The following is a 27,592-nucleotide window of genomic DNA, read 5'->3' on the forward strand; positions in this document are numbered from 1 at the left end:
TAACACATCCGGGCATCCCCTGGGCAACATCTCTGTAGACAGCCAATTTTTTTACACCAGAAGCAACTTGCAGTATATTCTCAATTCGCCTCTGACATGACAAAAAAACCCAGATATTCCTATGTCATGATCATGTTTTTCTGGTACAAGATGGTGGCTATCATCATGGATTGGGATATTTTCTATACTATGAATTTGGGTGATGGGAAGTCTGAAGATTTTTCTTCTTATATGGGTTTGATACAAATATTCTGATTTAAATACTTTTTTTTATCAATTTCCTGTTCATCCCAATTAGTGTAGACTCATAGTATCAATGCAGATATCATGAATCAATACCTATCTAGGTTCTATTGATCTGGTGGGTTTTATCTAGTTGGAGTAACCCACCAGTTTTCTCCAACCAACGAACAATTAGATTTAGTCCTCCATTTCCAGCAGCAGCAGTTCTATTGTCAGCTTTATTCCATGAAAACCTATGTCACATCGTATCTATCCAAAACTGAGATTAAAATATAATGGACTACATCCAACTTCTGCCCTCAATTTACAGAATATCTTATTGCTTGACATTAGCCATCTCATCTGCTTTCTTTCCCCAGTTCACCTCATTTTACAAGCTGATCCTACCTGCTGCTGCATAGCATTTTTTGAGAAGTTTCCTACCAAGAAAATTGGTTTCCTCTAGACCAGGCATGGGCAAACTAAGGCCCGGGGGCTGGATGTTTACCTCAGGCCCTCCTCATTTTTCTGTCCTCTTGGCATAAGAACATGGTGGCCCGCCACGTCCTTATGCCAAAAAGATGGGGGAGGAAGGCACACAACAGCTGAAAGCTCCCTGGGGTGCTCTCAGCCACTGTGTGTCTCAACCTCTTCCCAGCATAAGGACGGTGTGAGCGGTCCCATCTTTATGGCTGGGAGGATGGCTTGAAGAAGTGGCTGAGAGCCCTCCAGAGTACTCTTAATCACCACCTGTCTCGCCCTCCTCCTGGCATAATGCCAAGAGGACAACCCAAGGATTGGGGAGGAGGATGGGGAAGGGGATCTGGGGGAGAGGATCGGGACAGTCGCCGCATGTCCCGCTATCATCCCGGCATAAGGATCGGGTGAGCAGCTCCATCCTTATGCTGGGAGGACAACCTGAGGAGAACCCAGCCCTTGCCCTGCCCCTTCCTGGCCCCACCCTTTTCCGGACCCTCCTCCTCCCAGGCCCCCTCCCTTCTAGCCCAGACCTCCTTGTCGGGCCCCAAGACAAAAATTTTTGCGCATGCCTGCTCTAGACGGTAGGGGAGTAAGACTTTGCCCACGAGCCCTCTAAAACATCCATTGCCAACTTCTGGCACAACCTCCAATCTTGGAGGTTGTAGAAACTGGTTTTCTATTAAAACAGTCCAGCCCAGTCCCATCCTGGTCTATTTCTTGGGACCAAATGTGAGCCTTCAGACCATTAGAAGTTGCCCTTGCCCACACTTGATCGGCTGTAGAGGCCTAAATCTGTATCCATTCCCAATAAAACAACAATTCCTTCTAAATTCATACAGAATAGCTCTTCCTCCTCACCCATTACCTTTACCGACAGTAAGTAGGTCCACAGAACTGTGTATAAAGGACACACTTTATTTGGAATAATCCAACAAGTACTTGCTACACATAAAGACTTCCAGCAATGTTAAGGGATATAAATTAAATCAACACTTTTTTGTAATTCTGTCATAGCTGACATATAAATTAAATAAATTAGAAGTGTTTTAAAATACAAGAATTGTCAGGTAGAATACGCAGTCACATATCCTCACTCTCCTTTATTCTGCTTAAAGCTATTATATAATTGTATCCAAAAATCTAAGGTAGGAATGTATGAATGCACAAGGCTTGCCAACTAACTAGACATTGACATAATGTTCTTAAACACAAATATTAATAAAGATTTCTGGCAGCAGAGAGTTTCAGCAGACATGAGAACACTTGAATTCATCCATGATGAGATTTTACTGTCTTTGTTTAAAACCAGGCTGGATTTATGCTGCCATATAATCCAGTTTCTGAATCCAGGTTATTTGCTCTTCACTGGATTACTTGAGTCTATATGGTCATATAATCCAGTTTCATTGATAAGAAGATGGGAGTGGTAAAGAAGAAGTGCTTTGCAGAAACATTATCATGGCTGAGATACCATTCACAATTGCATTAGTGGCCTCATGCTCTGGGTTTTTCTGCACTTGGTGCTTTTCAAATGTGTTGAAATGTACCTCCCCAGCAAGCATGACTGAATACCATCGTAATGGGAGCCTCAGTTCAACGTATTTGCAAGGAACCAGGTTGTGGGATTCTGTGTCAAAGTATACAGTGCAATTACTATGCAAAGGGATCTTGTAACACTTTTGGGACTAACTGAGAGAAAGAAGTTGGTAGAATGAGGTTTTGTAGACACAGTCTGCTTCATTAGATGCATGTTACAAGATCCCTTTTCTTACTGAGCCAGATCAACTTGGCTGTATCTTTGATTCCTACCAAACTAGTTACAAATCAACAATTGAGTTCTGATTGCTGCCTCAGATGTACTAAAATTTTGTACTCTGAAAAAGTGTCTCTTAAACTTTGGTCTTTGGGGTATTTTAGATATCAGCTCCCAGAATCTCTCAACAGAAGTGGAGCTAACTACACTGCCATTTAATGCAGTTTCATAATGCAGTTTAATTGCATTCAACTGCATTATATGAGTTTAAACTCCATTATGAAACTGCATTACACAGAAGTGTAGATGGGGCTGAATCTGAAATCCATAAGGGATGAAAGACTCAAAGCTTGAGAACCAGGATTAGAGCACATCAAAGAATCCTCTGTAATTCTCAAGGGTTCCTCAGCCAAATTAGCTCAAATTGAAAGATTTCCTTGGAAAGTAAGTGAGAAAACTGCTGACTTGGCTATATCATTTTCAGGAGTAGACCTGCACAATCATTTTGCTTGGTTACTTGAAATGGCACACAAACTGAGATTTGGTGGGATTACAGTAACTATCTAAGCATTCTTTTAATTAACCCAGGTCAATCAGAAGAGAAGCAAAAATATTGGGATGATGTCTGCTTACACATTCAAATCAGCAATCAGAAATATGTATAAAAGAAAAACATGAACTAAGTCGTTTGCATAGCTTGCAGTCCTTTTTGTTATCTTCCCTGTAAATTCAGCAATAATTATTTCCTTTGAAAAGTGTGGTGGGCACAGCATTAGTTAGCAGATAAACATAACAGCATTTAGTCCTTTGTCAAAGAGCAATGCTGAGGCTTGTCAGTCGGCTTCAAAGGCACCATTGGTGGCCCCCAGATACTCTGATTTCTTTTTATGCTTCATCCATATTTTTCTCAGGAGGCTGGGCGTGCCATACAAAGTGCCGCCTGTCAAGGGTAAAGAGGCCTCACTGCCTTGAACTGCACTGATGTTGTCTTCAGTATTTTTTCGAGTGGGCTTTCCATGCCTGAAGGTGAAAGTTGGACAGGTTCAACATTTCAAAGTTCCTCTAAAATAATTACAGCATATTTCCAAGTTTAGCAAATGATCTAGTAAAATGACAAGTACCACCCCCACCCCACCCCCGCCAAATATGACTTATTTTACAAGTCATATTCTGATGAAATATTAGATATTTTTTAAAAAAATAGAAAACATCTTGGCAGGGGGTTGGACTGGATGGCCCATGAGGTCTCTTCCAACTCTACTATTCTATGATTCTATGATTCTATGATCATTCTAAATACATCCTTTATGGATACAAGAAACCCCTTTTCAACTGGATCACATTCAGTGAGAAGAGCTACGTAAATCCATTTGCAGAGTCAGTATGGACCAGGCCCCATAAGTGATGCACATGCATTTTCCAGTACAAGAATAAACAATACACCACTTTCTTCATGCAGCATTTAGCTTGAGTATAACAGAAAACTTTTCCAGGTCTTTATTATTGTGGGATGGAAGTGAGTTTTCAGCAGCACTGATAGGAAGATCTGCTGAAATCTTGCAAACTGTCAGTTCCCTAACCTGATTCTATGTTGTTTGGTGGTGGTTGTGGTTGTTGTTGTTGTTAACACAGTGTTTAAGAGGTTTCTTTCAGATACCAAATAATTGGTAGATAGTTATAGTGTTTAGGAAATACATTTTTAGCTACTATTATTCTAATGAAGGGCATTAAATTAAAATCGGTCTGAAACACATTGGCTTTATTCCAAAATAGTGTTTCTCTTCATATCCTGTGATAGAAAAAAAATATTCTCTGGGTTTCAAGTCTAGAGCCCTTCTCAGCCCTAGCTAGAGATTTCTGTGATTTATTCTGAAACTTTTGTAGACAGATGAGTGCTCTAAAATTGAGCTATGGCCTGCAAAAATAAGTAAAATAGATGTTATTTATTTGCAGTTTTACATCTTTCTTTCTATATTAATGATTCTCAGTTTTAATCTTTTGTTAGGCAACCATATGTTGTCTAAATAGTAACTGCAACAAGAGTGGAGGAATGTATAAGGAAAAGAAACTTACTGTTCTGCAAAAATGCCATTCTTTGTTGCTGGTTCTGTGGCTGTGATCCGTTTTGCAATGTGATTTGTTATTGGGGATGCCTGAGGCTGCTAAATCATATGAGAATTCAAAATGTTAGTAATTGACATACAGCGGCCATAACCAGACCCAGTTAAACACACAAAACAAACAAGGCTGCTGGCTTTCCAGGAGAAGAAAGAACATTGACGCCTGATGCTTTAGATCTGAGCTATGTACTTTAGATTTATTGTAATTAGTATGTTAATGGACTTGAATTATTTTATAAAGCAAGTGGGATTTTTTAAAAAAGTTAATAAAATAAGCAAAAGCCATAATGTGTGGTGTCAGGAGGCTGTGAGAATATATTTTTTCTATACATCTGGTGTGAACAAATCCAGTTGTCCATTCTAATTACAGTGCCAGTTTATATAAATGCTAAATGGCCAATTTCCCATTGATTCAGTGGGTTTACTCTAGTTGACTTTGTCAAGACTGTTATTATTTAATACAATTATTGTAATTATAGACCCAATAGGTTGGATTCAGAATGATCAATCTATGGATATAGGGCCTTTATGGATGTAAATCTTCATTTATTTCATTACTACATTCAAGAACAAAAATATCCAAAATTGTTTTTGCCCATTGAGCAAGGTTACAGTGTTTTCCACATTTTTGGATGAACTTTTTGTTAGAACTTTAATAAAATATTTTTGTGTGCCAAAAAGCATTTTGTGTTGCCTTTTGCACAATGAATCAGTGCTTTGTCAAAGGCTCTCATGGGCGGAATCACTAGGTTGTTATGAGTTTTCTGGGCGGTACGGCCATGTCCCAGAAGCATTCTCTCCAGATGTTTTGCCCACATCTATAGCAGGCATCCTCAGAGGTTGTGAGATCTGTTGGAAACTAGGCAAGCGGGGTTTACATATCTGTGGAAGGTCCAGGGTGGGAGAAAGAACTCTTGTCTGTTGGAGGCAAGTGTGAATGTTGCAATTGACCTCCTTGATTAGTATTGAATAGCCTTGCAGCTTCGAGGTTTAACTGCTTCCTGCCTGGGGGAATCCTTTGTTGGGAGGTTTTAGCTGGCCCTGATTGTTTTCTGTCTTTTTGAGTGCTGTTCTTTTTTTACTGTCCTCATTCTAGAGCTTTTAAATAAATATTGGTAGCCAGATTTTTTCATTTTCATGGTTTCCTCCTTTCTGTTAAAATTATCCACATGCTTGTGGATTTCACCTCCCAAGAAAGGATTCCCTGTGCAGGAAGTGATCAAGCTTTGAAGCTGCAAGGCCATTCCATGCTAATAAAGACAGCCAATTGCAATGTTCACACTTGCCTCAAAGAGACAAGAGTTCTTTCTCCCACCCTGGACTTTCCACAGATAAATAAACCTTACTTGCCCAGTTTCCAACAGACCTCACAACCTCTGAGGATGCCTGTCATAGATGTGGGTGAAATGTCAGGAGAGAATACTTCTGGAACATGGCCATACAGCCCAGAAAACTCATAGCAACCCAGAATCAATGCTTATTTGCCAACTCCCCTTCTGTTCTTTGTATAATAGAGTCCAAAATAGCTTGTGTTCCAAAGCATCTTTTGATGGAGTGTTGAGGTGCTGAAACACATTTTGATTGAAAGGTGGATTAGAAATGTGATAATATTCTTTATTTCCACCTTTTGTGCTACTCTGAAGAATCTTCCAAAATAATCTTTCAGAAGATACAGAGTCTGCTCAGAGGAGGAAGAATGGTAAATCAGTCTCCTTCAAAACAGGACAACATCAGCGTGAGAAGACCTCCTTTAACTGCTATTCTGGCACTCATTGTAGAAAGGAAGTCAAAGTGAGATAACGCTTGTATTGTTGGCCAAGATTTTCATTAGATTTGTTTCTACAGCTTCTGTCTTGATCTTTGGATCCCTATGGTTTTATCTCTTGATGTTCCCTTCTCTTCTTGTTATCTGCACTGGAAGGAAGATCCAATCAAGCCAAGCACAAAAATGTCATTTGAAAAAGATTAAGGATTTTAAATGAATTTGAACTCAAACACATGAGTCTGTGTAACAATTGTGACTCATATCTTATAGATATATATTGCTTTACTCACCGAAGTCTTTGTATCTGATTGACTATTGCTACAGCAGAATGACCGTTGTTTAGTTATTCCAGCTGCAATGCACAATGCAAAGGAGAAATGTAATTATTAATACTTTTTTGGTATAAATTGCATAGCATTGTATAGAGAAGTGTAATGGAGCTACTAACGCCATCTGGTTCATTCTTGTGTGTTTGTGAAATGAGAGATCAGAGGGATAAATCAAAAAGTCCACTTTAGAATAAATCAGTCGAAATCAATCTGACTAAATAGTTTCATTTATTTTATGGGCTTCTCAAGTTGCAAATTAAATTGGGTTTAACTCTAAATTACTTTTGAAGGGAAACATCGGCCAAGTGGGCAGATGTTGCTTTCTTGTGTTTTTCCTTGTGAGTGTCCAATCAGTGTTTCAAAGACAAGTTATATCAATAATGAATGCATTTTGATGGTGTGATCTACTCAATAAAAGTGGTTTCTTTTTGAAGGAGATAACAAGTGATTTCCATATTGTATGTATTCTGCATTGTAGACACATGTTTACGCATTATATATTTTTCCAGCATTTTCTCACAACTTTCCTATAGAGGAAGAGTCCTCCGTTTTGATTAAAATGGGCAATATGGTGATTAAGCATTGTTTAGGTAGGCCAAAGCATGGAAAAGTTACTTTATTGGATTACTACTGCCAGAATCCCCAACCAGCATGTATTCCAAGCTCTGTTGTAGAATAGTAACCTTCCTATGCCACTATAACTATCTATTTAATTTCATGAGAACTTTTTAAAAACAACCTATAAAGACATTTCATAATAATAACAACAACATAATAACATTTTATTTATATTCCGCCCTATCTCCCCAAGGGGACTCAGGGTGGATCACAGTACACATACACGGCAAACATTCAATGCTATTTGGACAGACAGGACAGAATAGAACAGACAGAAAGTTGTCTTGAAGTCCAGTTTTTGATGCCTTGGAGTTTGAGCTCGGATTCAGTCACAGGGACGTGCTGTTACTCCATTCTCTATGACGAAGAGCCATCAGGGCTTCCTCCTTCCACCTTCTTTTGGGTCACCTCATTTCTGATCTTGTTCTTTATGGTGTTGTAAAATACCCCCCCCCCCCCCCCCCCGCAATTTGCAATACCTAATTTCTCTACTTACAGCTCTAAGCTGTTTTCTTAGGTAAACAGTAAGCTGGGCTTGACGGCCAGGTGCTCACCCTGACTGGGCTTCAAACTGGCCACCTTTCGGTTGGTAGATCCTATTACTGCTGGTGATTTACAAGCTGTGCTACAGCCCAGCCCATGGTTAACATGGATCTTTTCATACAGAAATGCTTCATGCACATGAAAAGTTGCTCAGTCACAAAGTGTTGGTTAACTCAGACTATAGCAAATGTGTTGGGCTGGTTGTCCAAAAGCCAATTTTTATTGTTAGAGTTTAATAGCCCCCGGTGGAGCAATGGGCTAAACCCTTGTGCCAGCAGGACTGCTGACCTGAAGGGTGGGCTGCTGACCTGAAGGTTGCCAGTTTAAATCCAGGGAGAGCACGGATGAGCTCCCTCTGTCAGCTCCAGCTCCCCATGTGGGAACATGAGAGAAGCCTCCCACAAGGATGGTAAAACATCAAAACATTTGGGCATCCCCTGGGCAACATCTTTGAAGACGGCCAATTTTCTCACACCAGAAGTGACGCGGTTTCTCAAGTTGCTCCTGACACTGAAAAAAAATAGGGGTACCCTTCCAGACAATTAATAAGTCTGTGATTTGAATGAAGAATTAGCTGGGACTTACTGTGTGTTGTAGTGCACTTTGTAGGACTGGAGAAAGATGTTTGCTGTCTCTTCGGCAGATGGCTGAAATCTTGCCCACCTTCATCTTTGCAGAAGACTTGATGTGACGGCAGCTCCTCTGTCCTTGAAGGATGGTAGTCAGATAGTGTCACCACCTATGGGAAGATGATTAAATTGTTTCATGAAATACTGGAGAGAATTAAGGACATCTTGCTTAACACATGCTATGCCTTCAGGTTCAAAAAGTCATTGTTATGCCATTATGGACATCAACTGCTTATAGTGGTGAAAATGAAGTTGTGCCCACAGACTCTTAATCTATGCCTTGTTTTTTCAGGTTGCACTTGTACATTATGTATTGTGGTTGGGCATTGTGCATTTGGTTACACATCATGTGTTATGTTGGATTGCAGCTCTTATGTGTCAGATGCAGATTTAGGTTTGGGGAATCTCAGGCCCTGGGGCAAAATTTGAACCTACCAATATGGCCATGTGGGATTCCTCAAATAATAATATTCTTTTCCTCAAGATATCAAAATTAGGTAGTTCCTCAGTTATTTAATTATTCTAAATATTGAGCCATAGATAGTGACAATAAGACCTTTAAGCTACAATAGGCTTGTATTTTTGGTCTTTTACCTTCCTCATCACTAGAATATATTCCCAAGAAGTTCAGTGAAATTGAATTCGGTCCTTGAGCTGAAAAGATTTTCCACATTTAGGAAATTTTCTGTTAAATAAACTTCGATCTCGTGGTCAGCACCTGAAGGCATTGTGTAGCTATTCCATCTCCACAGTTTTTCTCCATTAAGAAAAAAGGTGGAAGAAGTGACAAGATGAGGTAGAATAACATGGACTTAAAAGAATCCCCATGAAATTTAGTAAACAGAAAAGGTTGGTGGGCATGAGAATTGGTACTTCTCACAAGACTTTATCACACAGGGCAATAAATTGCAATCGGAGCAAAATAATTGTATATTTTGGTCAGACTTGTCATATGACATTGGCCCTTTTCTGTTCTCCAGGTAAGAACTGTTTGGAAAGTTTTTCTTTTCACTAAGGCAAAACCTTTGTGAAATATCTCCTTTCCTGGTACTGTTCTGCTACCGTTTGCAATTATTCAATTCTGCTTTAATGCTAAGATTGGCTATAGCCTAGGTGTATTTTGCTTACTAAATGAGAAGAAGTGACCATTTCCATTGGATTTCCTTTTACTTTTGAACTTTTTTCTTTATGGAAAAATCCCTTGTCAAATTCTGTTCCCTTTTCCCAAACTGGGAATTATTCATCCAAAGACAAAACTTTGCTCACTGCCCATGCTCCTGCAGCTGAGCATTCAAGTTCCCAGACTCGCTTTCACACATTAAATAATAATAATAATAATAATAATTATTATTATTATTATTTGTGATTTTGTGATATGAAATCCAGCATATATATCTCGTTTGCTGTGTCATACTCTGTCTTTGTGTCAATAGTAACAATAATAATAATAATAATAATAATAATAATAATAATAATAATAATAATTTGTCACCCACCTCTCTTCACAGCTTGAGGTGAGCTGCAACATAGATAAGGCACACCAACATAAAATGCCTGAAGAAGTAAGTGACCCTTTACAGTTTAATCTTTTTTGCTATTCTTATTGCTTACTTCTAGATTTGATTAATCACTGGCAAATAAATGCCAGCAGCTAAAGTAGTGATTAATCTGCAGGCAATTAATTTAGTATATCCTGGATCAGGAAGCTGACCCCCCCCTCTAAAAAAAAAAGGCCTCTTTAAATGTAGGATTGTTTTCATTTCATTCTATGTTTCTGTGGAGAGGCATCTGTGTGCATGTATGCACGTATGTGCCAAACTAGGAAAAGGGACAGTATTGGGCAGGGTGTCTCAAATGCTGTTTGTGATATGCTTTTAGCAAATGAAGACTGCAGGAAAGATTCCAAAGCTGCATTTGGAAAGAGAAGAAGTGCTTTTTGTATGTAAAAGATTACTATTTTAGTGGGAGAGGAGCCTGGTGGGATAGTTTTCAATCTCTTCTACAAGTAACCTGCAGTTATGAAAACACCGTAAATTTTTTTACTGCTGTCCTCTTGCATTATAAAATAAAAGAACTGAAAGTACCGTCACATGGTTTTAACAGAGAGTATTTTTTTCTGCAGAGCAATTGTTCTATTTATTGTAATGATGCAATTGTTTATATATTATGCTCAGAGGAAACCACTGAGTTGATGCTTGTTGTTGTTTATTTGTTCAGTCGCTTCCGACTCTCCGCGACCTCATGGACCAGCCAACGCCTGAGCTCCCTGTCTGCCATCGCCACCCCCAGATCCTTCAAGATCATGCCAGTCACTTCAAGGATGCCATCCATCCATCTTGCCCTTGGTCGGCCCCTCTTCCTTTTTCCTTCCATTTTCCCCAGCATCATTATCTTCTCCAAGTTGCCTGTCTTCTCATTTTGTGGCTAAAGTACTTCATCTTTGTTAATGCTTACTCCTAGGTAAATGTGTACCAGATTTTAACCATTGGAATGGCTGCTGCTGCACTATTCATTCATCCACGTTTGCTCTATTTCCTAGCAGTACTCTTTCTTAGAAAGAAGAATGAGGCCAGATTTATTTTCTTATATGAGGGACTAAAACCACTGCTGTAATAAGTCAGATGACTTATGTAGGTCAGGAAACCAAGCTAAGAGTAGCACCATTTAGACTCAAACAAGATTGGAGGCTTCCCTAGGTCATTATGAGCAGGCAAGGCAAATCGCTAGGATTATCTTTAAATCACTTTTCTTTTCTAATTGTGTCAGAAAAGCTAATGTGAGTTTGGCTATTATTCAGATGAATGGCAGCATCACCCAAATTAGCAAGCAACTCTTGAGAGGTTTGATTCCTTTTTGAGTTCTTCCAGCAGCTGTTTGTTGGGATAATTCGTTCCTCTTGTGAAGGGGAACTACAAAGAAATTGCATTGCAAAACACCTTCATTTGTTGTTTTTGTATTACACTTTGAAAACAAGTAAACAGTAAGAATATGATTGAGAGACTAGTTGTAGGAGTAGGAAATTAGGAATGTTGTGCTCTAACCATACATGCACAGCAAAAAATAAAGCAAAGCAACCTATTGAACAAAATCTCCATGGTTACTATTTTGGGCATAGTGAAAAAAATGAATATTCACATTATTGGACATTTTCTAATGCTCAATCAAACAGAACTTCATATGTATTAAAATGTATTCATAAGTGTCATTTAAGTCCACATAGTGTTTCTTTAAAAGAACACACCACAGGTGAAGTAAATACCATGATAACACAAAGAGCCTGGCAGGTTTGTGGCCAGGAGTTAATTAGGATTTCCCCATAAATATTAACACAGAGAAATTTCTCCATAAATATTCACACAGATAAATTGTTTATGTGCATAATTGCTATCAGGAAATAGTTAACAGTAAGGCATCTGAGGTTAATTCTCAGGGGCAGTCATATGATCGAGCAGCACTTAACACTATCCTGGCACATTCAATGCACTATTGCGGTTAAAGACTCTGGCAAGGTTCCAGGAGGCTTGCTATTTTTGCCTTGTCTGGGATTAAACAAACACATTTACTAAGATTATCAGGGTGGGAGACCTTAGGTCATCTAAGGCAGACTACCCGTGTTAACATCAGGTAAAGGTGGAAAGTTTGACATTTTTCCTGCTTTATATTATATAAAAAACATTTATTTTCAGAGCCTCCCTTTCACATAAGCTTTTACTACATATATGTTAGCTTAAAAAAGCAACTGAACAGCATTGTTTGCAAGTAGAGCCTGGATCTCAGAGGGCTACCTATAAAACTGAAATAGATTAAACAAAACTTTTGAAAATGAGTGTTTACAAAAAGCTTTGGGTTTTGGCTCTTTTTTTTGGTGATGTTCACTTAAATATGTACATGCATGTGCATATATCAGGAATGAGCAAACTTTGGTCCTCTAAGTGTTTTTGACGGTTAGGAATTGTGGGAGTTGGAGTCCAAAACACCTGGAGGACCGAAGTTTGCCCATGCTGTTATATATACTGTTGTTTAAAATATGTTTTATATGAGGCAATTGTTTAAAATGGCATGTTGTACAACAATTGAAGGTGGGGAAATTTAGGATCCTTTCTCCTAACCCTGGATACTTCCTTATCAGTATCTTAAATTCCTAAAATTACAGCGCCTTGTAAGATTGATTCAGCCCAATAGAACAATTTGCTCAGCTATTTGAAAATAATTACATAGATTCCAAATACTTCTTGCTTTTGCCAGATATGTTAAACATAAAATATGAAATCGTTCTGAGTTTTCTCATGTTTTAAACAAATGGCCCCAAATATTTTGAAAAAGTTTTATAAATTTGGCTCAAACATGCATGTTAGGTATGAATCATATTGGGTCTCCTATGTGAAAATATTTGTGTTAGTTTCACACTGCAGCCTTGGAATATGTATGTTCAGAGATAACCTCTTTAATCAACGATATTGTTAACCATTAAATAAAATACGAATTACAGAAACCTTTATTAAGTCAATTAGAGATTGCCAAAAGCACACACACACACACGCAAACACACACACACACACTTTGAAAGCTAGCAAAAATTGTTGGTGCATTTTGATTGACCCAATAAAGATCTCACCAATGTACATTTTAAGAATCAGTGTAGTTCGTGGTTTGACTGCTGGACTAGGGACATATCTACACAGGGATTATAAATCAATGTGGAAAATAATAATAATAATAATAATAATAATAATAATAATAATAATAATAATAATAATAATTCTAGAATCCTAGAATCATAGAGTTGGAAGAGACCTCATGGGCTATCCAGTCCAACCCCCTGTCAAGAAGCAGGAAATTGCATTCAAAGCACCCCCGACAGATGGCCATCCAGCCTCTGCTTAAATAATAATAATAATAATAATAATAATAATAATAATAATAATAATAATAATAATAATAATAATCCTAGACACTTGGGAAGTGTTCGACTTGTGATATGAAATCCAGCATATCTATCTTGTTTGCTGTGTCATAATAAAATAATAATAATAATAATTTTAATAATTTTATTATTAATATTATTAATAATTAATAAATAATATATAAAATAATTTTATTATTATTAATAATATTTTACCTATCTTGTTTGCTGTGTCTTAAAATAAAATAATAATAATAATAATAATAATAATAATAATAATAATTTTATTTCTTATGTGCCTCTCCTTGTAGTTCAAGGTGGAGAAGAACTGATCTTGTGGCATCCATATGATGCATGGGCCCTTCCTGTCCCTACCACAGCACAAGGCCACTTAACAAAGTTGGGCAAAGTTAGGAAAAGTTGAGGAATGCTCCAGATCTTTACTTTGGGCTAGTGTAAACAATAGAGCCAGTTCTGAATTGGAGATAGCCCTGCTGTTCCATGGCCATCCCACTTACCCTGGTCTCCATGCTATGGGGACTGGGAGATGGCACCTACCTGGAATGGATGGGGGCCACTAAGCCAAAAATAAACACTTGTTGCCTTATACCCTCCTACCAATCCTTGCCACACCATGCCAACTGACACGCCACCATGCTGTCCTCTTCTTTTCAGAATTGGGACTTTGCCAATGGGAAAAAGGCGGTGAAGGGAGCAAATGGGGTGTGACTGAAGAAATGTGGGGTTCGAGGCAACATTCCCTTTCAACAATGAATCAAAATAGAAGCATGGGTAATACAACTTCCATTAGAAGAGCACCACCCCTTGTCCAAGGTGATTGCCTGTCCCTTACAACAGATTGAAAGTGGAAAAATACTAAGGAATATATATCTGTCCCACGAAGGTTGGGCCTTTATTGTGCAGTGTTCATACTGCAACTCATACTGCGAATTCCTTGGTATCCCTAGTGCCATTGCTGGTGTTTGCAAAGTCACCTGCAAAACCCGGAGAGGGAAGTTGGGTGGGCATCTCTGCCAGTGTCAGCAATAGTGTCCAAGGATGACCTGGGGGTCTTTAGAGCTCTGTGGCTGCTGCATGGATGGTGATAGGGCCACCAAGGTCAAGGTGGCCACCCTACTACCAGAGCAGGATGGAGGCAGGCAATGAAACCACTCCTGTGGTTTCAAGGCTGGACAGATGCATCCAACACTCTGGGACAATAGGGTTTAAATTCCTGCTAAGGTTATGGCTGGCCTTGGGTAAGTCTCACTCTCCCAGTCTCAGAGGAAGGCAATAACAAGCCCTCTCTGAATAAATCTTCTTAAGAAAAGCCTATGATGAATCCATTTAGGATTGTCATATGATAATGAAGGTTCACAACAACAGCCAAAATGCGTATTTTCAATTCAGAAAAACTGTTTCCTTACCTTTTTTGATAGGATGCATTGTGCACTTTTGGTTTTTCTTCTAACTGGGCTACATGCTACAAAAAACAAAAAACAAAAAATAAAAACATGATCATCAGGAAGTTCAGAAGTTGTTCAAACTCCCTTTATTGTCAAGGCAGGTCCTGTAAGTGTACCCAGCATTCCCCAGGCAGCCGTGGCCCCACTGTTTTAGCAGCACAGTTTAGGGAATATACTTTTGCATAAGCATTCCAGTTAGCAGCATTTGGCTGAAAATGGGAGCTACCATTTACATTTCCAATGGTATCTGAGAATATGAACTCAATTACATTAAAATGACAGCTGGCTGCTGTATCGCACACAGATGGGAATGCTGCTTCTACTAGGTATACTAAAGCTCGCCCACACAAGAAGAGGGACCTACTGGCATAATAAACCCACTATAAGGCTCTTTGTGAAGATACTGCTCAAACCAGGAGCTAGTCCAGGGTGAAGCCAAAAACAGATGGAAGGAATGGAAGACATGGAGTCTAGAATACTCCATGTTATCTGGCCTCATAAGTGGTGATGTTTGGAAGTCATTCTGAGACTCAATTGCCTGAAGGGCTATTATATATTTATTCACTTACTTACATTTCAATACCACCCTACATCAAAAGATCTCAGAACAGCATTTTGTACTGAGCTGCAACCATTTCAAATAATACCACAAAAAATCCTAGATGTTTTGTGGAGTTGTATTATAAAAATGAATTTGCGACACACCAATAAGCAGTAGCACTTCAAGGGATGTGGAATGTGTGAACCACACTGGGTGACATGATCAAAGAGGTGCTGTTTTTCAGCAGAAAAATAGTACTTTTGAAAATAAAAATATCCCTATGTTGTGATATAACCACAAAACATTATTTGTAAACCCAGATTTAGCTTCCATGTACTGTATCAAAATACCTACAAGGCTAAAACTCTATGCTGCTGTACTTATTAATCTTCCAATGCACATATGTGCTGGTCATTATTACCGAGTTACAATGACAATTTAAATCATGTGGTTTTGTTTGCATGTGCTGCAAGCACATGCTGTTGCTTTCATTGCTGCTATATATTTTTATATTTATATTTTTATATTTTTATGGTTGCTGATTTTGTCAAATTTTCTCATATTTTAGCTACGATATTATGGTATGGTCTCTTATAGGAGGAGGTCCATGTGGGTGGCATGTGTGCTACTGCACTGGCCCTCCAGCTTTTTTGGGTTACAACTCTCAGCAGCTTCAACAAGTTATGCAGGACAGAAGAGATACAGTCCAATAGCGCAGACTGGGGTGCTGGTGGGATCATTCATCAGCTCTTCTAGTTTTGTTGGTAAATTATGATGAAAATTACAACTAATGTTAATTTACATTTTTGATGAGTATAATTGTTTTCATCGTGAAGAATTAATGCTGTTATGTCAATAAAATAATGACAAATTGCTAAACAGTCCTGTAAGCAATAGTTAATATGTAAGAATTAATAAACAAACAAAACGTGCACATACAAACAAAACCTTTTCTATTAAAGTAATAGAATATAAGCACTAAAACCCAAACACCAATGGTTTGCCCTGGGCTTCTCCTAGCAGTAGCCAATGGCCATCTGGTTGGCCCATATATGCTACTCTTCTTTTTATGCAGTCTATTTGTTAGTGTCCTTAGTGGAAAGGGAGAAGCTGGAAAAATTATTTATATTCCCCTGTGATGACTCATGGGTCATGTAGTCCCATTCCTAGTGCTGTTGTGACTGACGAAGAGGAGAACTTGGGTTTTCCTCCATTTCAGCCAGAAAGGGAACCATTTCAGCCAGAAATTGAGCCTCTGCACCTGCAGGAGGCTTGTCTTCCAGAAATCTCCCAAACAAGCCCGGAGTCGAGTTCTCCCCCTTTTTCTCCCCCTTTTTCGCGCCGTAATTACATTCTCCAGCAGAAGGGAGTGCAACAGGCTAATCGCAGGAGTTTGAGAATAGCAGCAAAGCATTCAGATGATTAAAGCCTGTTCCCATGAGAAATTTTAGGGAGTCATACATCTGGACACAGAGATTGACTTTCGTTTCTGGTTCCCCAGAGAAGTGTTCTCTGGTGGGGAAAACAAGGCCTATTTAGGTTCCTTGCTCCCGGAGGGATTTTGCGGAGTCAATTTCGTCAGCAACTGGAGTAGTGTGTGTGGACAGCTACTCCGCTTCCAAGCCTTTGTTCCTGATTCAAGCCTTCGTTTTCCAGCCTTGTTCCTCCACGGATTTTGCCTTGCTTTCCAAGACCCAGCCTTGCCTTGTTTCCCGGATTTTGCCAAGTAAATACCACGGATCTTGTCCTTGCTCCTCGTTCCTTGCTGCCTTGTATCCAAGCCTTGTTTTTCCAAGAATCAAGTTACTTCCTAGCCTCGTTCAAGTTCATGGACTAAAAGACCTTGTCATCTCCCCTCACTTTGCCTGGCAAAGTGAGTGTTTCGGTTATTGGATTACAACTTTGGACCTTAATATTTCATATTGGACATTGCTTCTTTGGACTAATTTTGACCTTTCCTGAAAGGTCTACTCCTGGACTAATTCATACGCTTGCTTTTATTAACTTTACATATTTCTTTAATAAAGATATTAGATAGATTCTGGCCTCTGTGCATGGTTATTGGTGCTCTGCTGCCTGGGTCCTGACAGTTTGACTCCGCCACCCTAAGCACCAATTAACCTAGGCCAGAATGTCTACCGGAGCCGGGCCGGGAGGCCAACCGATCAGCTACACCATCGACAAGGATGAGGTGGACTGGATCCGTGATAAGCTCAATGCGCAGGATGGGGAAATAAAGGGTTTGAAGGAACGCGGAATCCGTCTCCCGGCCATGGCGTTGCCAACCAAGTTTTCTGGAGAAGCTTCTAAGGTTCATGTTTTCCGTCGTCAATGCCAGGCTTATCTAGAGGCCCGTGCTGCCGAGTTTCCCCAAGAAGACATCAAGGTGGCGTGGGTTTACAGTCTCCTAGACGGGCCAGCGGCCAACTGGGCGACGGCACTGTTCGACCAAGCCTCCCCACATCTAAGGTCAGCGCAACACTTCCTGGACCACCTTAAGGAGACCTGGGGAATCGAGGACAATTTGGAGGCAGCCGGCCACAAACTCCGGCGCCTCTCCCAAGGGGACAGACCCTTGTCCCAGTACATAGCCGAGTTCCGAGTGCTGGCCCACAACACTGGATGGAACGATGTAGCCCTTAGAGGACAATTTCGGGAGGGCCTCAACATTGAGATGCTGGAAGAAATCTCCAAGGTGGATCCTCCCCACTCTCTTGAAGCACTCATTGATCAATGTTTACGAGCTGAAGTCATGCTTGCCAACAGAAAACAATGGGTCCGAGGCCAGAGCGGTAGAGCTGGGGTGAAACCTCCCGCTCCCACCGGCGTCCAGCCGCGCCCAGTATGGAGACCCCCGCCACCAGCCCCATACCCCAGAGGGAGCGAGGAGGTGCCGATGCAGTTGGGCAATGTGCGTCCCAGATTAGATGCCGCCGAGAAGGCACGCCGCCAACGCCTAAATCTCTGTTGGTACTGCGGAAACGGGGGCCACTTCGCCAGAGAATGCCCAGCCAAAGGGAAGCCCGCCGCCCGTCTGGCGGCGGCGTCCTCCACGGAGACGAAGACGTCTGAGGCGGCTGGCGCACAGCCGGCGGGGGAAGCCAGCGACCGGGCGTAGAGAGGCTCGCCAACCCGGTCAAAAAACCCACTCAAGAGCCGCCAACCGGGGTCCTGTTCCTTCTAGTGGTCACCTTGTGGTCAGCAAAAAAAGGACCCGTCATGATCCATGCCATGATAGACTCCGGAGCCACCAACAATTTCATTGATAGAGAGTATGCCGACTCTCTGGGATTACAATATCATGATTTCAAGAATGCCCGTGTGGTGCAAGCCATCGATGGCCGCCCCCTCAAGACGGGTCCTGTAAGTCAGTGGTCGGAACCCACCAGAATGTGGATAAGGGAACATATGGAAGAGATTTCCTTCTTTGTTACCGAGGTTCCCCATTTCCCTGTGATTTTGGGTATTCCATGGCTGACACTTCACGACCCAAGCATCTCCTGGTCCAACAGAGAACTGCAGTTTGCTTCAAAATATTGCCAAAACCATTGCCTTGTAGCTAAGATCTGCCATACCACAGACACTGAACCCATTATCACCTTGCCCAAGAAGTACTCAGAATATTGGGATGTATTCAATGAAAAAGAGGCCGAGAGATTACCCCCACATAGACCTTATGACTGTGCCATTGACTTGGTGGAGGGGGCCCCGATCCCGCGAGGACATCTCTACTCCCTGACTGAACCGGAGCAAGAAGCTCTCAGGGAGTTCATAGAGTCAAACCTTCGCAAGGGATTCATCAGACCCTCTCAATCCCCAGCCGCTTCCCCAGTGATGTTTGTGAAAAAGAAGTCAGGGGACTTACGACTGGTGGTGGACTATAGAGCATTGAACAATATCACTAAGCGGAACAGCTATCCCCTGCCCTTAATCTCGGACCTACTAGACCGACTTCGAGGAGCCAAGGTCTACACCAAGCTGGATCTTCGGGGAGCGTATAATCTAGTTCGCATCAGAGAAGGGGACGAGTGGAAGACCGCCTTCCAGACTAAATTCGGATTATTCGAGTCCCGAGTTATGAATTATGGATTATGTGGAGCTCCCGCAACGTTCCAGCATTTTGTCAATGACATCTTTCAGGATTATCTAGATCGGTTCTTGATCATCTACCTGGACGATTTTTTGGTGTTTTCTAGATCACAATCAGAACATGAGAACCACGTCAGAATGGTGTTACAACGATTGCGGGATCATGGACTTTATGCCAAGCTGGAAAAATGTGCTTTTGATCTACAGGAGGTAGATTTCCTGGGGTACCGCGTCTCGCCACTAGGGCTCTCCATGGACCCGGCAAAAGTTTCAGCAGTATTGGAATGGCGGGCGCCAACCAACAAAAAAGAGGTGCAACGATTCTTGGGGTTCGCAAACTATTACCGCAAGTTCATTCCAGATTTTGCCCGCTGGTCTGACCCAATCACCAGCTGCATCCGTGGGAAACAGCCCTTCCGCTGGACAGATCAAGCAGAGAAAGGGTTCCAGCAACTAAAGAAATTATTCACGTCCCAGCCAATCCTTCAGCACCCAGATCCTGAAACCCCTTTTGTTGTGCAGGCGGATGCCTCCGATGTGGCAATTGGGGCTGTACTCCTACAACCAGTGGGAGATCATCTTCATCCTTGTGCCTTTTATTCCCGTCAATTGACCGCACCAGAGAGAAACTACACCATTTGGGAAAAGGAACTATTGGCCATAAAGGCAGCCTTTGAAACTTGGAGACATTGGTTAGAAGGGGCCAAATTTCCCATTGAAGTCCATACTGATCATCGGAATCTAGAGCATCTAAGAACTGCCCGCAAGCTAAATCAGAGACAACAACGCTGGGCTTTATTCTTTGAACGTTTTAACTTCCAAATTCATTATGTAACCCCAGCCCAGACCAAGCAAGCAGATGCTCTGTCACGGAAACCGGAATACGCTGCAGGACGCAAGGAGACCTTTGAGTCCCAGCTGCTACAACCCGGGAACTTTGCCACGCTCACAGTGGGGAACACCAAATCCACTCCCATTGAATCAACTCCCTCTACTCCAGGGCCCCTTTGTGCTCAAGAAATCAGGGCTAGTCAGCAAGCAGATGCCTGGGCGCAGGACCAACTTCGCCAAGGACTACATTTTCCCTTTTCGCTTAAGGATGGGCTGCTTTGCTATAGAAATCATGTTTACATCCCCCCAGGACCGGGTAGGGAAAAGGCACTTCGTTTGTGTCATGACTGCAAGCCAGCAGGGCATTTCGGGCTATTCAAAACTATGCATTTGATCCTAAGAGATTTCTGGTGGCCCAAGATCCGCAAGGATGTAGAAAAATATATCAACACCTGCCCAGTATGCCAGCGCTCCAAGACAAGAAGGGAAAAGCCCTCAGGGCTTCTGCATCCCCTTCCTACCCCATCTCGCCCATGGGAAATAATCTCTGCGGATTTTATAACTGATCTACCACCTTCCTGTGGATTCACCACGATCCTAGTGGTGGTGGACCTTTTCACCAAGTTAGCCCATTTTATTCCCTGCGAAGGCCTTCCCACGGCCAAAGAGACTGCAGATCTATTTCTCCAACATGTTTTCAGATTGCATGGATTGCCCAAGAGTTTGGTCACTGACCGTGGGTCCCAATTCACCTCTCGCTTCTGGAAGGCACTACAAAAACTATTGGGCATAGACTCTCTTTTATCTTCGGCTCATCATCCTCAAACAGATGGGCAAACTGAGCGCACCAATGCCACTTTGGAACAGTACCTTCGCTGTTATGTAAACTACCAACAGGACAATTGGGCTTCCCTGTTACCACTGTCGGAGTTTGCCTACAATAATGGGGTCCAGGCTTCAATTAAGGAAACCCCGTTCTTTGCAAACTATGGCTTCCATCCACGTTTCTTTCCTCCTGTCATTGAAACCTCAGAAGTTCCCGCAGCAGAGGACTGGCTGCAGGAACTCACAGCAGCGCAGCAACTTTTGCTCCAGCAACTGGACCAAGCCAAGGAGGACTATAAACGCCACGCTGACAAGCATCGCCAGCCGGGCCCCGAAATCAAGGTAGGAGACCGGGTTCTTCTGTCCACTCGCTTTTTGCCCTCCCACTGTCCCTGCCGGAAGCTAGATGCCCGTTTCATTGGTCCCTATCCAGTGGTGGCGCAACTTAACCCCGTGACTTTCAAACTCCAACTTCCGCGCTCTATGCGCATTCATCCAGTGTTCCATCGCTCCCTGCTCCTTCCGGCGGATGGTGTGCGCCCTGATGCAGACCGGCCGGCCCCCGCCCCTGTTCTGGTGGACGGAGAAGAAGAGTTCGAGGTTCAGGACATTTTGGATTCTCGCTTTCACCGCCGCCGCCTACAATATCTCATTGACTGGGTGGGTTTTGGCCCCGAAGAGCGCTCTTGGGAAGACGCTTCCACGGTTCATGCTCCTGATCTAACCCGCCGCTTCCATCAGACCTATCCCGCCAAACCGCGGCCTCGCGCCTCGGGGAGAGAGTCCCAGTTTGAGAGGGGGCTTGAGGAGGGGGATAGTGTGATGACTCATGGGTCATGTAGTCCCATTCCTAGTGCTGTTGTGACTGACGAAGAGGAGAACTTGGGTTTTCCTCCATTTCAGCCAGAAAGGGAACCATTTCAGCCAGAAATTGAGCCTCTGCACCTGCAGGAGGCTTGTCTTCCAGAAATCTCCCAAACAAGCCCGGAGTCGAGTTCTCCCCCTTTTTCTCCCCCTTTTTCGCGCCGTAATTACATTCTCCAGCAGAAGGGAGTGCAACAGGCTAATCGCAGGAGTTTGAGAATAGCAGCAAAGCATTCAGATGATTAAAGCCTGTTCCCATGAGAAATTTTAGGGAGTCATACATCTGGACACAGAGATTGACTTTCGTTTCTGGTTCCCCAGAGAAGTGTTCTCTGGTGGGGAAAACAAGGCCTATTTAGGTTCCTTGCTCCCGGAGGGATTTTGCGGAGTCAATTTCGTCAGCAACTGGAGTAGTGTGTGTGGACAGCTACTCCGCTTCCAAGCCTTTGTTCCTGATTCAAGCCTTCGTTTTCCAGCCTTGTTCCTCCACGGATTTTGCCTTGCTTTCCAAGACCCAGCCTTGCCTTGTTTCCCGGATTTTGCCAAGTAAATACCACGGATCTTGTCCTTGCTCCTCGTTCCTTGCTGCCTTGTATCCAAGCCTTGTTTTTCCAAGAATCAAGTTACTTCCTAGCCTCGTTCAAGTTCATGGACTAAAAGACCTTGTCATCTCCCCTCACTTTGCCTGGCAAAGTGAGTGTTTCGGTTATTGGATTACAACTTTGGACCTTAATATTTCATATTGGACATTGCTTCTTTGGACTAATTTTGACCTTTCCTGAAAGGTCTACTCCTGGACTAATTCATACGCTTGCTTTTATTAACTTTACATATTTCTTTAATAAAGATATTAGATAGATTCTGGCCTCTGTGCATGGTTATTGGTGCTCTGCTGCCTGGGTCCTGACATCCCCACATTTCTAAGGCAATTTTACTTACATTAAAGATGCTCCAGATTAAAAGGCCATGAGTGCCTTATAAATGGGCATCTGGCATATTTTCATTTTGTCTATTGTAATCCCTTCATCTGAAATGTTGTATGTCTACAGCGAGAGAAAGCCACTTACTACACATAAAAGAGGATAATATTTGTTTGGAGCACCTTGGCCTGAATGTCTCTGAGAATGTAAAAAGTCTTCTATAGAACAAAGTACTTTTGTGAAGATACAAACCCACCATGGTACCATTATACACAATGACCTGTATCATTAAACACCCACGGAGAGTGGGAGTCTCTTAACATTTTTCTGTTCTAACTGGCTGGCAACCAGTTATGATAAATTTATGGTGCTGGTCAGCAATTTTGATGATGACTTGTCAAAATTATTCAGATGAATGTAACCTTGAGTTACTGATCTGTAACTGTTCCATATTCATCTATACTGCACATTCACTATCATGGTACTACAGCCACGGTTATAGGTGTCCCTGAAATCCACAATGTCAAGGAGCCACTCCAAGTGATGGACATTTCCACTGTACCCAAGTGGCGTGCTCCAGGATTATGCTTGAACCAATCCCAGAGATGCATTGAGTCCCCTTCGGGGGAGATAAAGCGGGGTATAAATAAATATTATAATAATTGACCTCCATCTTTTGGAGTGGCTCCTTGGAATTAAAGGTGAGTTCTGGGCATGGATCTCTTGTTGGCTATGATGTGATGAAGGACCTCAGCTGCCATAATCATCATAGTTTTATGTTAGGTGTGACCCATCTCAGCCACCTATGTGGACAATGTGGAATTTTGCAGTATTTTGGATTTCAGGATTCTGGCTAAGGAATGCTGAATCTGTAATAGGAAGTTGGAATAGATACCTTTTGGTCTGATTCTGTCCTATCAGTCCTATCTGAATATCTAAATTGGGGCAATATTTTCATACATCCCTGCCCAAGTCAAGGATTAGTAAATTTTTGCTTTCCAGATGCTGTTGAACTGCAACTGCCATCATATTTCAAAAATTTGGGAGATGCAATAAAATTAGCTAGTTGGGAATTTGGGAACTCCTGTTTATACCATATTATTTTGATTTATAATATATGAGTCTCCATGTAGTGATTCTACACCCTGAGTAGTACTACACTAATATAAAAAGCCAAACCGATTCCAGTAACACCTTTGACACTGAGAAAAAGACATTCTGGCTTTTAAAGACTACAATCCACTTCATCAGCTGCAATTTCCAATTAAGTGCAATGTAGCATACAAAAAATTGTACTGGAAATTTCTTTTCATGCTAAAACAGACTTATGCAACTATCTCTTTGAATACCGTTATACAAGTCATTAATCTAGAGTCTCTAGTTCAAGGTTGGTCTGCTACAGTAGGTTTTTAACAAGTGCATAGGAGAAGGCATTCTATACCTGGATACTGTGTCCAATTCTGGGCACTGCAATTTAAGGGCGATGTTGACACACTGGAATGTGTCCAGAGGAGAGCAATTAAAATGATCAAGGGTCTGGAGAACAAGCCCTATGAGGAGCGGCTTAAAGAGCTGGGCATGTTTAGCCTGCAGAAGATAAAGCTGAGAGAAGACATGATGGCCATGTACAAATATGTGAGGGGAAGTCATAGGGAGGAGGGAGCAAGCTTGTTTGCTGCTGCCCTGAAGACTAGGATGCAGAACAATGGCTTCAAACTACAGGAAAGGAGATTCCACCTGAACATCAGGAAGAACTTCCTCACTGTGAGGGCTGTTCGGCTTTGGAACTCTCTCCCCCAGACTGTGGTGGAGACTCCTTCTTTGGAGGCTTTTAAGCAGAGGCTGGATGGCCATCTGTCGGGGGGTGCTTTGAATGCGATTTCCTGCTTCTCTTCCAACTCTATGATTCTATGAGTCTATGACTATGATTCAGCAGATGTGGCTTGACATCTATAGGGCTGAGGAACTGAGACAAACACCCCTTCTGTATACCAACTATCTTCTATACCAGTGGTTCTCAACCTATGGGCCTATAACTCCCAGAAATCCCAGCCAGTTTACAAGCTGTTAGGATTTCTGGGAGTTGCAGGCCAAAACATCTGGGGTCCCACAAGTTGAGAACCACTGCTCTATACAGTCATCTTGTCCCAAGTTGAGAGAGTGATCTTAAGACATTTCGCTGTCTCAGGCAAAATTTAAGGTTATTGTCCTACCATTTCCCCAAATTCTGCATATAGATATTAAATGGCTGGGGAATGGATTGGCTCCATTGGCACAAAGCAGGCTGTGTGCCACACATTGCTCTGTGTTCCAACATCCTGCCACAATTTCTTTCTTCACAGCATCAGTTGCCTTGGCTGGTGGCTTCATTCTGTTTAATGGTGGAGCTGGCCATATAGGCTCTTGCCTTGCAGCTGGGGAGAAGAAATGTCTTCTGGAATTGAGTCCCCTTGCAAAGCCAGGTTTGTGGGATAATAATTGTCAAATAGGTCCTCTGACCTCAGCTACTACAGTTTGCTTCCCTAAGTCACACCCACTGAAAATTGAGTTTCAAATCTTCTGTTTCTCATTTATATTAGTTGCAGTCACCTTTTCACACACTTCCCACCTCTGGCTGCATGAACAGAGAAATTCATCTGCTAAGAGCTTCTCCCACCATGCTATCTTCTAGCCAATGAAAGTTTTGATCTGTTGAATTTCTATCTTTTATACCATCCTTAAAAGCATTGGTTTGCATTGGGCCTGGAGAATTATTTTGGTGGCATTGTTATATGAATGAGTTAAAAGACCTTACTACAGAACTGTTGTTAAATTGTGTTTTTTAACAAATCAAATTTCCCTGCCCAGCTGTAGATGTAGAATAGTGATCAGCAAAGATACAGCGGATGAGAATGTGTTCCTAGCATTAATTTTATATGGGTACATTAGTGCTGGACAATAAACTTGGGTAGTAATGGTTTGGTGTATCTATGGGGTAGAAGTTTGATTTGTGGTCGAGCTGTTCTTTTCACTTTGTCAGCAATGAAAGAATAAGCAAATTAGTCAACAATTTAAAAAGAACAATGGAACAATGGAAATACGTTTCAGTAAATATACTCTTATCAGGAAGTCAAGAAAAATGCTATTGACATTTAAAAAATCATAATAATAAATTTTGGAAAGCACAACTGAGTTGTCAACTAAATAGGAGATGGCATTTTTCTCTACAAAGAGCTTCTCATGCTTAATCTATTTCCCTTTGAAAAACTATTGTTCTCCTGAACGGGTATTGATTTTTGCCTGACTTGTGCTCTCTGTGACAGACTGCTGCTGAGGTTAAGTATACAATCAGTCCCAGAAAGAGCATGCATTTGAAAACGGTCTCTGTTTTGATCTAGTGGGCCATGACTGAATAGAACCGCATTTTCTTTATATGACAAAATAATTGCTTGGGATCCCATCTTCCATATCCTTAACATTACGTCCAGTCACCTTAATTGTCATATGGGTGGTCCAGCAACAAAGCTGCATGGAATTAGGCACACTGGCTGCACATAGTTTCTTGCTCGGGAAATACTTCCTCCGGTTTGTGTATCTTGGCGACTGTCTGTAGTTTTGCTGAGTGGAGGGAAAATCAGGGATCACAACACAGCAAGCACAGCACAGGGAGCGTGCCTCTGAATGCATCGTGTTGAAGGCTTGTTCCTAACATGCCAATTCAGGGGAAAAACTCCAGCCCTCCCTCGGTAGCAATAGCTCTGTTTGGTGGGTACTCACATTTGGAAGAAATCACAGTGAAGACTTCTAGATTTTCATCACTGCAGCTGTAAATCTGGTGCATTTTTCACTTCTCTCTCCTGGCTGCCTTTCGGCTTCATGCAACTGCTCTGAACTTCTGGTAAATAGGTTTCACTAATCCCATCTGGCTCTGTGATCATTGTCCAGGTCCACAAAGGACAGACTGATGCTGTGATCTCATCTCATTCCATATTCTTCGTTGCAACATTTTCTACCCCCGTCTGCCTTTGTATGAATTCTGCTCACGTTAGGGCTTGATTTTGCCCTTCCTTCAAACTACTGCCACGCTGGTAGCATTTTATTTGCATAGCAGCTCTCGTTACCATACGATTTGCAGACAACCTCCAGAATAATAAGGGGCAAACTGAAGGAATCTTGGCCTATAGCATATAGATGGGAAATTATGAAACAAGGGTTGTTGTTTTTTTTTAAAGAAACTGAACTGGGTATTATTTTATAATGTTTATACATTACTTTCAGCACAGTTTTGATTTTAAAATTCAAAGCATAAGAACTCCTCTAAAAAAACAAAAGCCAAGAAAACAGTGGTAGATTCATCATCTAACAAAAGCATAGTTTTCTTTCAAATCTTTGTTCTTCCAGCCAGTGCAATAATGTGTTCCAGTAATGCCCAGCCCTTTAGCACAGAGATCAACATTTTCAAATATAGATGCTTGTCCTTAAGCACTCAAACCTACATTTAGCTCTTTTAATAGGTGGCCTGATTTGCTGAGGTGTTGAGCTCCTGTTAAAAACCACAAGGCATCGGCTGTAGTTGGGCACTCATTTATGGGAGAGAAAGGTCCGTTGAAGCCACTGTGATTTCCATCCCTCCTCCTCTTCCTCCTTCCATTGGCATTTCATAGACATGATCCCAAGATGTGATTCATTTTGATGGATTTTGCATCTTCCTCACT

At 41.7% G+C, this 27,592-nt stretch overlaps 1 protein-coding gene across 2 annotated transcripts; it reads right to left on the reverse strand.

The window, feature by feature from the left end:
* Positions 1–1,597: 1,597 nt before the first annotated feature.
* On the reverse strand, positions 1,598–26,965 carry vxn (vexin). 2 transcript variants are annotated; one of them, XM_008108532.3, is made up of 6 exons: positions 26,655–26,965; positions 14,790–14,845; positions 8,416–8,569; positions 6,631–6,692; positions 4,529–4,614; positions 1,598–3,475 (listed from the first exon to the last, which is right to left on the reverse strand). In XM_008108532.3, exons 1-6 carry the CDS (start codon positions 26,716–26,718, stop codon positions 3,289–3,291), a joined length of 609 nt encoding a protein of 202 aa, XP_008106739.1. In that variant the 5' UTR covers positions 26,719–26,965; the 3' UTR covers positions 1,598–3,288. The 2 variants fall into 2 exon arrangements, with proteins under 2 accessions (XP_008106739.1, XP_003219675.2); XM_003219627.4 differs by having other exon boundaries at positions 4,529–4,617; positions 26,655–26,958.
* Between the last annotated feature and the right edge of the window lie 627 nt (positions 26,966–27,592).

Source organism: Anolis carolinensis, chromosome 4 (genome assembly GCF_035594765.1).
Source record: "Anolis carolinensis isolate JA03-04 chromosome 4, rAnoCar3.1.pri, whole genome shotgun sequence".
Taxonomy (NCBI): Eukaryota; Metazoa; Chordata; class Lepidosauria; order Squamata; family Dactyloidae; genus Anolis; species Anolis carolinensis.